The 12,243-nt window shown below is 62.6% G+C and overlaps 2 protein-coding genes across 9 annotated transcripts in view; one reads left to right on the forward strand and one right to left on the reverse strand.

Moving 5' to 3' along the window:
- Positions 1-7,914, reverse strand: part of CTNND1 (catenin delta 1) — a 28,667-nt gene extending 20,753 nt beyond the window's left edge. For 3 of the 8 annotated variants that reach the window (XM_064425673.1, XM_064425670.1, XM_064425669.1), the window contains exon 1: positions 5,976-6,197. The gene's annotated coding sequence lies outside the window, so the exon portion shown is untranslated. Of the gene's footprint in view, positions 1-5,975; positions 6,198-7,801 lie in introns of those variants that run through there. The other 5 variants (XM_064425677.1, XM_064425674.1, XM_064425676.1 and 2 more) reach the window with 4 other exon arrangements.
- Positions 7,915-10,526: 2,612 nt separating this feature from the next.
- On the forward strand, positions 10,527-12,243 carry BTBD18 (BTB domain containing 18). The gene is made up of 3 exons (XM_064425679.1): positions 10,527-10,767; positions 11,068-11,204; positions 11,337-12,243. Exons 1-3 carry the CDS (start codon positions 10,613-10,615, stop codon positions 12,155-12,157), a joined length of 1,113 nt encoding a protein of 370 aa, XP_064281749.1. The 5' UTR covers positions 10,527-10,612; the 3' UTR covers positions 12,158-12,243.

The following is a 12,243-nucleotide window of genomic DNA, read 5'->3' on the forward strand; positions in this document are numbered from 1 at the left end:
CCTGAGCAGGTAGGGCGGCCACGGGCTGAGTCAGAGCACAAACCACTCGGGGCTGGGCTGAACGCCCCGGCTCGGCATGACCTCATCAGGTGCCCATGTTCTGCTGGAGATGGCTCCGAGGGCCCTGCCAAGAGCAGTAATGAATGGGTGAAGGAAAGCCACTGCAGAAGCATCAGGCAGGAGCCAGGGAGTGAATCACGGCTGGAGGTGGGGAAAGGGGGTGCTGCAGCAGGGTGACAGCAAGTCCCCCAGAGCGCTCCAAGGCCCCACAAAGTGCACACACAGGCCAGCAGGAGCCAGCACTCACACAGAGCAGCAAGGGACAAACAGGACAGTGGGCCAGCAGGACTCCATCCTACCCAGCCCCCTGCCCAAACTGTTTGCACCCCCAGCTCTCTGACAAGCACCTTCCCAGGCTCCTGTGCGAGCCGAAGGGAAGGAAACCTGCGCTTCCTGGTCAGACGGGAGATGACATCGTGGCTTCCCTTTCCTGCAAGTTTCTAAACACGACGTCCTGCCAAGGGCCACTCCCCACCGCCCCTGGCCTGCATGCAGATGATCTGGAATGAGTCCGGGAATGCCAGGCATGGGCACCACCACCAGCCCAGCCTCAGCCAGCTGTGCCAGCCAGGAGGTCAGCATGGCTCAACCAGGAGACCAGATGCCTGGCCTTCCAGCTTCTGGAAGCAGTCTGCCTCCAGGGAACACATCCGAGGGTTCTCACCCATAGTGCTATCACATTCCTGTCCAGGGCTGGGAGCATCCGATGATGAGAGGGTGGAAGATGTTTTCCAACCCCTCGAGGCTCTGGCTGTGCCCGCCATGCCCCAGAGATGGGTTGGTTACCTGCAGAGCTACAGCAGCACCAACACCACAACCCCAGCACAATGTGTGCCCCCTAAGCCAGCTCTCCAGCCTCCCTCCCTCACACACCTCATCTCCTTGTCTGCACAACTCCCTCAGAGGTCCCTGACACTGTGGGGCTGCCAAGGCCCCTAAAGGGAAGACAGGGCACCCTGGAATGCCAAGCACGAGTCCCCTCAGAGCTCTCATTGCTGCCAGAGCTTTGCTCTGCAGGCCCATCCACCTGCCCTTCACAGGGCGGCTCCTCTTGCTGCCGAAAGGAGAATGGAGAAGGGAAGTGAGTGGTTTTCCACTGCAGCCAGCTGCTGGGGACAGACCCTGGGCAGAGATCAGGGGAGAGCAGGTGGCTCTGCCACACCAGTGTGTTCTGGAGGTAAAAGCAGGCAAAAAAAGAGAAGAGAGAGTAAGGATGGCACAAAGCCAACGTGGAGAAGGCAGGCTCCCCACATCAGAGAGGATTTCTCCCAGAAACACCCTGGGCTCTCCACCTCCTCCCCCTCAGACCCCAGGGAGCAGGAGGGGGACAACATCTCTCCCCCTGGAGCAAGCCGGCCAGCCCACAGCCAAGCCAAGCATGGCAAGCAGCAGCCCTGCATGCAGCAACACGCTCGCAGGAATGTGTTACTCCACTGGGCAAGGGGCCTGCCAGCAGCATGCAAACACCCCCGGTGACCCACCCTTCCAGGTCGGAAAAACTCGTCTTTGCAGTTCCACACACTCCCTCCCACCCACAGCAGATATACCCACATGCAGCTCAGCACCACCGCCTCCCCTTTCCGACTGGGCCGGGACTGGGAGCACCGGGAAGCAGCCGAGAGAGCCAGGGGCTCTTCTCGGAACAGACCAGCCCCAGCGCCACACGACAGGGGGCTGAGAGGAAAAGGGATTGTCTGGGGACACTGAGACGCCTTCCTCCTTCTGGCTGGGCGGGAACCAGTTCCCCATATTCATCCAGTCCAAGGCCATCCAACTCACACATGGGGCCACCTTGCTCCCTCCCCCAGGTAACCACTCTCCTGTGCAGGAGGTGCTTTCACAGCTGCAAAAGCTGCGTGAGAGGAGGGGAGAAGAGAGAGCTGCCCTGCCATTGCCCACTCCTGCACGCTCAGGCTGCTTTCTCCCCACGCCTGGTGCCCGCAGCCCAGCCCTCGGGGACCCAGCAGTGGCAGGTACAGCTGAGGTGTGCCCAGGAGGGCCAGTGAACTTTGAGCAGCATTTACTGTGACCAGGGCCAACGCCCAGAGGAACAGGAGCAGTCAGGGCCAGGATGGAGGTACGGGAACAGCTCCCGCCCTCACGCACAGGAGCCCAGCACGCTGCTGCCACCAACCCCAGCCCACCCAGGGGCATCTCATGCAAGCCCTGGAGCTGCAGACGTTTCCAGAGCAACACCACCCTGGCCAGGCTATAGGAGAGCTCTTCCCAGGGCTTGGCCCTTACCCCAATTTGCCTGAACCCTTCCCTGTTTGTGCTGGAAAGCTGGGCACACCTGGACAAGCACCCCACCAAGACTGGTACCACAGCAGAAATTCTCCATCCCATCAGCACAAACATTTGGGCACAGACCTGCTAAAATCAAACTCATGGTAAGCCTGGCCCAGGTCCCCAGGCTTGCACTGGCACAAGCATTCCTGCAGTAAGAGCTCTGCAGTGCAAAGTCGCCACGGACCTGCAGCGTGAGGTTAGGGACACTGGCACAAGCTCCTGGGCACCCACCACTCCCATGAGCACCCCCTGGCAGGGAAGCACATCTCCCTCAAGGCAGCAGGAGCTGGCGTGGAGGGCTGGGCAGCAGGGACCAGTTGTTCCCACCTCAGTCCAAGGTCCGTACTTGGACCTATGGCAGACGTCCCACTGCCAACCTCCGACCAGCAGCTGCTCTGGGCTGGGAAGAGCAGACGAAAGCAGAGGTGACTGGCACCCTGGTTAAGGGTTGGCCCATCCTGGCACCAAGCCTGGCAGCTTGTGCTCCTTAGTCACTGGTTTGCCCCCACACCCAGCAGAGCCAACTCATCTCACCCCTCCTTGCACAGGACACCACAAGGAAGCAGTATTTCTCATAGGGAAAAATTGCTTCCTCCACAGGCAAAGGGAAACAGGAGGATCACACTGCACCCCACTGCCACCCCAAAGGCTGAAGGCACATGGGAACACAACACAGCACATTAATCCAGAGGTCAGGCCCCGCATGCAGCAGTTGCTGGACAGGACAGAGGGGACAGGCACTCCTGTGCGAAACCAACACCAGCAGCCTTCCTGGAGGGAAGGAAGGCGGATTAGCAACAAGCACAAGACAGGCAGGAGCTGGACAGACTCATCAGCCTGCTGCTGGGGGTTTCCAGCACAAGAACTGGCTCTAAAAAAACATTTCCTCCCCCAAAGAGCCTCCTCAGATGATATAAGGCAAAGAGAAGGTTGTGGCCACCTCGGAGAACTCGAGGACTTTGGTCGAGAGCCCGTAAATCCAACCCCTTTGTGACAGCTTCGCGCTGAGGCACATTCCTGAACTCCGTGCCAGAGGACAACCTCCTCGGCTGGCCAAGCCCTGTGTCACCCACGGAGGAGCGCCTGAATTGCCCAGGTTCAGGTTTTGTCATCACTTCCAGGCACCACCTGTTGTCTTCTATTGACCCAAACCAGCTCTGGGTTCCGCTTCTCCCTGTCAGCGAGGCAGGGACAGGACACAGCCACAGTGCTGCAGAGACACGAGTGTTCAGAGCCAGGAGAGCTCCGTACTTCCCTGGAGACAGCATCACCACAGTCTTGGGAAAGGGCTCTGTCCTTGCCAGCAGTAAATGAGAGACAGTTTTGAGGGGTTGTTGGGAAGGGAAACCAAGAGCTTTACCCAGCATTTTCCCCCTAAGGCCACAGACATGGTAAGCTATTTTGAGAAGCCAACAGCCTTCCAGGCATGATCCAAGCCACACTATTATTTTCTGGGTGTCCTAAAGCCACCTCCACTGCAGATACAATGGGCCAAGGTCTTATCTCCGTGCCAGAGGCTGGAGGAGGGAAGAGATGAGAGGCAATCCAGGGACAGGCGCCGGCTCCGCGGTCTGGGCTGGACCATTCATCTGACTCCCAGCCCATCTTTAGGGAAGGGATGGCCTCAAGGGCTCCTCAACCACAAGGATCAGGCTCTGACCTCTGCGTCGGAAGGGAGGAGGCTCACCCCTCTGCAGCAGCCCAGGCCAGCCCAGCATGCTCCACTGAGCGAGCGCTTTCATCCTCCCACCGCTTCCAGGAAGGTTCCGCACTTCCAGCAATGCTGCACACGGCAAAGGACGGTCGTCTGCACACTCAGAGTCCAGCCAAACTCATCCAAGTGGAAGAGCAGATCCTTAAAAACTGCCTTTATGTTGTTGACAGAGCATGAGCAAACACCAGCAGGTAAGGAAGCTGCCTCAAGAAAGCCCGGGGAGCAGGATGGAGCAGACGAGGTAACCCTGGAGAAGACAACTAACAATTTTCCTGCCTAGGCTCTTGCCACTGACCTGGCGGACACGGCCCCGCTCCATTGGCAGGAGCCCCAGCAGAGGCTGGAGCCTGGGAGTCACCAGCCAGCCACTGACCCCACCTTGCCACATCCAGGAGAGAAGGCATGGAAGCTGAAACTTCAAACAGAAGCTGCGAGCGTGGCTTACAGGATCCCAGCACGGCCGCAAAGCTACGGACAAGCTCAATTCTCCACACCAAAGGCCTGGACAGTGAGTCCAAAAGCATCTGTGCAGCGCAGGGAGGGCATCAGTGAAACTACAGGTAGCTGCAGTTCAATACCATCACAAGGCTTCATGCACCCGGATGCTTCTCTCTGGCTCACTGGGAGCTGGGCAGAAGCCTGGGTGCCACAACCCTGGGAGAGAAGCCTCCAGCTCCTGCTGGTCACAGGACAACCCAGCCCCCCCTGACAGCACTCCGTGAGCCCCATTGTCACTGGCTCCCTGGAAGGGCACCGAGCCCTTGGAGAGAGAGAGAGGCACTCCAGGAGGTCCACCCCTCTCTCCAACAATCAGAGGAAGCTTTGTTGTCCAGGCTCCCTCGCCCAAAGCCCAGGGCCATAACGGAGGTGCCCCACCTCCCTTCTGCCAGCCCGCGGGTGCCTCGCAGATGCCAGCAGCCCTCATGACTGAGAGCCACCCAAACTTTCTCACCCCAAGCTAAGACTCCTCTCTGCAACGCTCCGAGGAGGCACAGGAATGCCCATTGTGCAGGGCAAAGTGATGCCGGGAACGGTCACCGGAGAAGGCACGACGAGTGCTGGGCAGGAGGGAGGCAGTCGGGCTGTCGCAAAATGACAGGGTGGCCAAGGGAGACTCAGAACGAACCGGCGGCTGAGCAGACCCCCGAAGCCGGCTCCGGCACCGTCCTGCCTCCTCGGGAAGCGTTTCGGTGTCGCTTGTGAGCTCGGGCGGACGGGCCTGTCGGGCTGTTTTGAAGCTCAGAGCGATTCCATTAGGAGGAGCCGCAGCCCCACCCGCACACTTGACCCCCCCGGGCACACCGGCCCCTTCCCCGGCAGAACAAAGGCGCAGGCGAACGACACACCGGGCGAGGAGCCCCGGCGCAGACCGGCAGAGCCGAACTGGGCGGCCGGACGCACAGTCAGAGAACCGGACCGTGCCTCGACCGAGACCCCGCGGAGGCACCCAGCCCCGATCCCCGCCCGGGGGCGGGGGGGCCCGCCGGTGCCGGCCGCGGGAAGCTGGCACACGGGCCGCCTTTGTTCCGGGCAGGGCGAGCGGCGGCGGCCCCGGGCGGGGAGCGGGGCGGCCGCCCGGCCCAGCCGCCTTTGTGTCGCTCCCCGCGGGCTCCCGGGCGCCGCCAGCGCCCCCGCCAGGGCCGGGCCCCGCCGCCCCACCGGTCCCGCGGGGCGCGGCCGCGCCTGGCACGGGTTCCCGGGCAGGAACGGACTCCCGGGACCCGGTACCGACCGGCCCCGGCAGGAGAGCGCGGCCAAGCCCCGATGCAGCCCCGCCGGGCGAGGACCGGCCCGTCCCGCCCCGCCGCCGCCGCGGGGGCGTGCGGCGCCCGGCAGGCGCCGGCCCGCACCGGCTCCGCTCCCTCCCCTCTGCCCCCTGAGCGGCGGCACAGACGCCGCGATCGGCACTCACCGTGGCCGGGCTCCTCGGCGGACGGGCGAGGGGGGGCGGTCCCGCCCCGCGGCGGCGGCGGCACGGCCGCCCGGCCCGCTCCGCTCCGCGGGTCCCGCCGCGGCGGCGAGGCGAGAGGCGAGGCGGGCGCCCGGTGCGGCGGCGGCGCGGCTCAGGCCGGGTCCCGCCGGGCGGCGCGGGGCGGTGTGTGCGGAGCGCGGGGTCGGTCCGGTCCCGCCGTGCGCCCGCGCCGCTCCCGCACCTAAAATGGAAGTTGGTCCGGCGGGCGGGGCGGGGCGGGCGCGGGGCCGCCCCCGGCGTCAGCAGCCGCGACAAGGACGGGCGGGACCGGGGCGGGGCGGATGTCCCGGTGGGGTCTGCCCCGAGCACGGTGTGTTCTGCGCGTGCTCCACCCATCCCGGTGGGGTCTGCCCCAGCGGTGCACGTTCTCCAAACCGGGCTCTGCCCTCACATGGGCTGCACGTCGGGGCCATGGCCCCGGGAGCAGACCAGCTCCTCCTCACGGTCTGCCGCGGCACGGTGCGGCAAGGGGCTCCCTGGGACACCCCCGGAGTAGAGCCTCCTCCGGCCTGTCCCTCTGGAGCGGCGGGAAAACAGGCTACCCTGTCCAGGGTGGAACTTGCCCAGGAGCAAGATTCGATGGCAGGATGGGCTGCAGGACGTCCCCGGGAGCTTACCCCGTTCCCTCTGGCTCTAGGGAGCAGGTGCTGGTGGGACCCCAGCCACAGCTCAGCTTCCGTGGTGGAGGGGTTCCCCTTCCCTGGGAGGCAAAGAAGTGACGCCGGGCCAGCCCCGTCGCGTGTTCCGGGCTGCTCACCTGGGAGAACTCCAGTTCCCCTGAAGGTGACAGTTCTGCCTCGTCCCTGGTCAGACACCGGGGAGAACCCTGCCTGCTCCTGACTGCCAAACTCTTAGTGAGATAATGATAGAGGAAAAGAATGGGGATGGTTTTGGGTGGGACAAGTGATTCCTGGGCTAAATATGCCCTGGGAGGCAGGGAGGATGTGATAACAGCCTGCGGATGGAGGTGTGAAGGAGGTGATCCTGAGCTCGGTGGGGATTGCTAAAGGTGGTGCAGAAAGGTGTAATGAAATAAAATGGGATTTAATGCATACAAAGGGCACATCTAGGGAGATGATCTAGGCGTGGGACCCCCAAACCCTCCCTGATGTTTTGTAAAACACACCATCCAACCAGCTGGCAACAGAGGGAGAGCTGGTCCACATCTCCCAGGGAGGAGAGGGTCTCTCCATTCCACAGCAGGCGAGTGAGACCTTCTCTCTGCATCCCTTCATCCTCGCTGTCACCCTAAACGAGCAAGCTGGGTCCCCTCTCAGCCTGGTGCCTCGAGTGAGAACAGCTCCCAGATTAGAAATAATCCCCATCTGCCCTCCCTTCCTCTTGGCCCACACAAGGAGGAAGGTGGGTGCATCCCCTGAGTCTCAGGGACAAGGAAGGAGAAGAGGTGCTCTCAAAACTCCTGGGAGGAAGAGTTCTCTCTCCTGACACCTCCCAAGGGGCAGTTCTCCCTCAGGGAAAAGGCATCAGAAACACCTTGCTCCTCCATGCCAGCACTAATGACACATCCTTTGAGGCCTTTGCCCGGGCAGTTGGGGCAGCAGGGTCCCGGAGGTTCCTGCATGTTCCCGGCACGGTCACACCCTCCCTCTGCCCTCTTCAAAGACTAAAGGTGCTCTTACAAACATGGCTCTGACACCGGGGGAGCGCCTCCTGTCCCCAGGATGGAGCTGCACAGGGTTTATCCAGACACTGGCCCTGCCCCAGCCCTGCCCTGACAGCTGGGACACCCGGCAGCGCATGCTTACTTTGGAAGGCAGGCTGGACCCTGATCCTCCAGCTTCAGCTCACTGTGCAGCAGATCACGCTCTCGTTTGACTGTAACTCCTGGGGCAGAGCAGCCTGTCCCACTGCGTTCTGGGAAGAAGAGAGAAGTGTTCCTAGCATGGGAAAGTTTCCCCTCTTTTACAGTAATTGCTTGTAATAACATCTTGCACATCCCCTTTCATCCTCCAGCTGATGCCTTTCCCAGATGAGACGCCCAGAAGTGCAGCTGCCACCGGAACAGAGCAAGACAATTTGTTTACAAGGCAGGCCCGTGCTCTCGGCAGCCCAGGGCAGGAGGAAGGGGAGGCTGCCGTCTCCGGGTCCGCAGGCAGCTCAGGGGGATGGCCTGCATTGTTCCAGGTCAGGATAACACGGCCCTTCCGCAGCCCCTTTCCTATGGGAATCCTGACAGCTCGTTGTCCCTCCCCGCAGGAGGGGAAGTGCGGCACCAGGGGGGTGAAGCTGAAGGGGGAGAAGGAGGGAAGCAGGACCTGAAGGAGCTTTGCAGCTCAAATTTCAAGATGCCAGGCCACAAAGCAAGCCCAGAGCCCACTCTGACACCCTCCCAGTGCAGCTCCATGTGCTTGGTGTTGTCCCTGCTTCCCACCAGCCTCTCACTGTGCTTGGGCTCTCCCACAGACCATCCTGCTTCCAGCCTGGCTGCATCCCATCGTGCCCTCGGACTGTCAAATTCCTGGTGCATCTTTTGCCCAAATGTACATGTGACTGAAGCGTGCACAGAAATCTCCTTCCCTCCCAGCCCCACAATGCAGTCTCTCCTTCCTCTCCTTTCCCAGTGCCTTTCCCAGCCTCAGATTTTGCCTTCCTCCATCCCTTTTGCCACTGCACAGGGTCCAAGGTCCCTCTGGAGAGCAGGGACTCAGAGGCAGGTCCTGCCCTGCAGGTCCTGCCCTGCAACACAGGCAAAGGCGACACAGCTGAAAATGATCCTGGCTATGAGAACTGAAACGGGGATTTCCTTTCTCTTGCAGAAACTGGCTCAGAAACTGCTGATTTGAGGCCTTGTGAGACAGTGGAAAGATGAGATTTGTCCTGTGAGGAGGCCTCTCCTCCTATCCACAGCAGCAGGAGCCTGAACAGCCAGCACAGTTTAGGCCTTGCCTTCCCTCTGCAGTGAATCCCACCAGGAGATAAGCCCTGCTGGACATTCCCAACCCTCTGAGTCACCCAGGGTGGTGCCAATGGCCAAGGACACCGGCTGTGCTGCAGGTCTGCAGCCTCTGAGCACCTGAAGGTGGACAGAAAGATTCAGGGTCTGACACGTTTTGCAGTGAAAACTGCAATCCCATACCTTTTTCCGGGAAAATCTGGTAGCAGAAATGGAGTTTGGAGGGGTCAATGGGACAAAAGGCTGCCGGTGGTTTTTCCACTCTATGTTGTTTGGCTTTGGATACAAGTAAAAATGACACCATAAAAGGCCTCTTTTGTGTACCTACAATGGGAGTGGTTGCTCGCTTGCCAGTTCGAGTATCAGGGAATTTTAAGGGCAGACAAGGCCACTCGTTGGGGGGGGGCAGCAGAGCTGCAGCTGTTGGGGTACAGTGGAGTGGGGGCTTTGCCTGACAGGGTTTAGTGCTGGAACATTAAAACCCCAGCACCCCAGCCCTGCTCGCTGGAATGTGGCTGCCCCCTGTCCCACTCTGTGGTCCCTGTCACAGGGCACTGCATGGCAGCTGGATCCATGCACTCCCAGTGAGGTCAGGCTTTCCAGGCGACAGCTCCGATCATTGTAATTCCAAAGGATTGCAAGGGGTGGGGGAGGAAACATCTCTATTTTGCTTCTATTTTTATGAGCATATGATAGCACTTTGATATGAAATTACTTGTTTTGCTGCATCCCTTGGTATTCCGGGCTGGGCTCCAAGCCACCCGGGGGCAGTGACAGACTGCCAGTGACCTCAAAGGCCGCTGGCCCAGGCCTGGCACCAGCCACTTTCTTCCTTGGTTTGTGTCCATTTTGCAAAAACAGAAAAGAAAAACCACCCTCACATGTCCAACCAGATGAAAATCCCTCTGCAAGACCACATTTGAAGACTTTGTCGATTTAAACTCTATGGCGACATTCAGGCTCCTGTCCTTCTGCAGCTCCTGAAACTTCCACCCACTTGGGCTGTTTGCAGGAACAGCCACTGTCTCCAGGCGATGGGGATGGATTATAATCTTTGTTCGTGTATGTGGAGCGACTGACGCAGATGTCTGTACAATGGGTGCTTTATAAAGTGACAAAATACTTCCAAACTAAGTGGGCAGCATTGCTTACTTGAAGGATGGCTTCCAAAGCGCCATCAATCCTCCCCTTCGGGAGTTTGGGGCACGAAAACACCGTTCCTTACACACAAGGGCAGGGTGGACTATGAAAATCCAAGGTGCGTAGCGGGGCTCTGAGCCCTTGAACCCAGAGCTGCTCCGGACAGCAGGTGCAACAAACACCTTCCCCATTACTGACCTCACCAGTGCCACCACTGCAGTGCCCACGGGCAGCCCTGGCCTGGCTGTGGCGTCCGCGGCCCGATGAGGATGCGGGAGGGACGAGGGGCAGCCGCCGCCGCCGCCAGGCTGCCCTCAGCGCAGCCGCCATCACACGGCGAAACACGAGCGGCGCCTGGGCAGAGCAGGGGCACCGCGCCTGGGGGAGGGCTGCGGGAAGGCTCGGTGACAGCGGGCGGCTCAGCGCCGAGCGCCGCTCCCGGTGTCCCCGGAGCCGCCCCGGCCGGGCCGTTCCCGCGCGCCGCCATTGGCTGCGGGGCCGCCACCGGCGGCGCGGCGGGAAAATGGGTGGGGCGAGGCCGCCGCGCCACGTGAGGCCGCGGGCTCGAGGCGAGGCCGCGCGGGGCCCCGATCCCGGTCACCGCCCCCCGCGTCCGCGCCGCGAGCTCGGGACTCACCCTCGGGGCGCTCCGGCGGCGGCCCGCGCCCCGCTCGGCAGGTACGCGGCGGGCGTGGGGCGGGCGGCGGGGCCGGGCCGGGAGCGCCTCAGGCGGCGGCGGCCTCACGGCGCCCGCGGGGGCGCCCCCTGGCGGACGCGCGGAGGCCGGGGCGGCGGGGCCGGGAACGGGTCCGAGGGACACCGGGACAGCGCGGGGACAGCGCGGGCTGTCCGCAGCGCATGGGCACGCGGGGCTCTGCGGACATCGCCACACGCCAGCCCCAAGCCACTGGGACAGCCCGAGGAGGGCAGGCAGGCCGCGAGTCCCCAGCAGGACGCTCGGTGTGTGTGTCCCTGCAGGACGGCCATGGGCTCTCCCACAGCCAGCCCGCAGCTGCTGTACCGCAGCACCCGCCTGCTGCGCACGGCCTTCCAGCACCTCCACCAGCAGCAGCAGCGAGCCGACGTCTTCTGCGATGTGGTCCTGTGGGCTGAAGGTGAGCGGGCAGCATGGCCGAGGCAGAACCGGCACGCCTGGGCAGCTGCAGCAGGGTGTCTGCAACCCCCTAGGAAAGAGTGGCGTGAGCAGGAGGGGCTGCAGGGCAGTAACAGCCACCGTTGCTTTGCAGGCGAGTCAGTGGTGGCCCACTGCAGTGTTCTCTCCGTCTGCAGCCCCTTCTTCATGGAGCAGCTGGGCCGGGAGCTGCCCCCCCAGGGTCGCAGGGTGGTGCTGGAGCTGGCGGGGCTGAAGATCGGGGTGCTGCGCAAGCTGGTGCGCTTCTTCTACACTGCCGAGCTGGAGGTCACGCAGGAGGAGGTGCACGAGGTGCTGGCAGCCGCCCGCCGCCTCCGTGTCACCGAGCTCGAGTCACTGCAGCTCTGGGGAGGACGCCTGGTGAGACTGGGACCCCAGCGGCAGCTCGACCGCTCCTGCCTGCATTCCGCTCAGGAAGCCTCCCCCGTGGTGGGAGGTGACACGGCTGAGCCTAGCAGTGCCAGCTCCGGGGTGTCCCCGCAGAGGCAGGCACGCTCTCCGGGGCACACACACCCCAGCCCCATCGGGCGGATGAGGCTGCGGAAGGTGGAGCGCTGGGGGTGCTGGGAGGTGGTGCGGGACGTGCAGCCCCCCCCTGTCCCTCCACCGGTACCGGTGGGGGATGTGGGGGTGACACAAGCACAGCCCCCCCAGGATGAGGATGCACGGGAGCAGGTGGGCAAGTGCTCCCCAGCCCAGCAGCCCCCCAGTGCAAACGGGATGCAGCAGCGGGGGGACTCCCCTGTGTCCCCGCAGGGCTGCCAGCAGGCAGCACCCCCAGGGACCCCGGGAAGTGACACCAAGGAAGAGGAGGTGGATGTGGGGACGGGGGAGCTGTTCCTGCCCCCTGGCACAGTCTGCCTCTGGCCCAGCCCTTCATCTGAGTCAGAAGAGGAGGTGGATGTCCTCACCTAGGGGGGGCTGGCTCTGCCTCTCCCCCTCCCCCACCAGTGCCTGCACCCCTTGGGCTGCGTGTCCTTGGAATAAAGGGCTGGAGCTGT

This window comes from Passer domesticus, chromosome 6, assembly GCF_036417665.1.
Source record: "Passer domesticus isolate bPasDom1 chromosome 6, bPasDom1.hap1, whole genome shotgun sequence".
Taxonomy (NCBI): domain Eukaryota; kingdom Metazoa; phylum Chordata; class Aves; order Passeriformes; family Passeridae; genus Passer; species Passer domesticus.

Excerpts from the sequence above, each read along its gene's own strand:
- BTBD18 (XM_064425679.1), top strand. The coding sequence starts at position 10,613 with ATGGGTGGGGCGAGGCCGCCGCGCCACGTGAGGCCGCGGGCTCGAGGC. Across the intron at positions 10,768-11,067 it reads GCCCGCGCCCCGCTCGGCAG|GACGGCCATGGGCTCTCCCA; the intron begins GTACGCGGCGGG and ends GTGTCCCTGCAG. Across the intron at positions 11,205-11,336 it reads TGTGGTCCTGTGGGCTGAAG|GCGAGTCAGTGGTGGCCCAC; the intron begins GTGAGCGGGCAG and ends GTTGCTTTGCAG.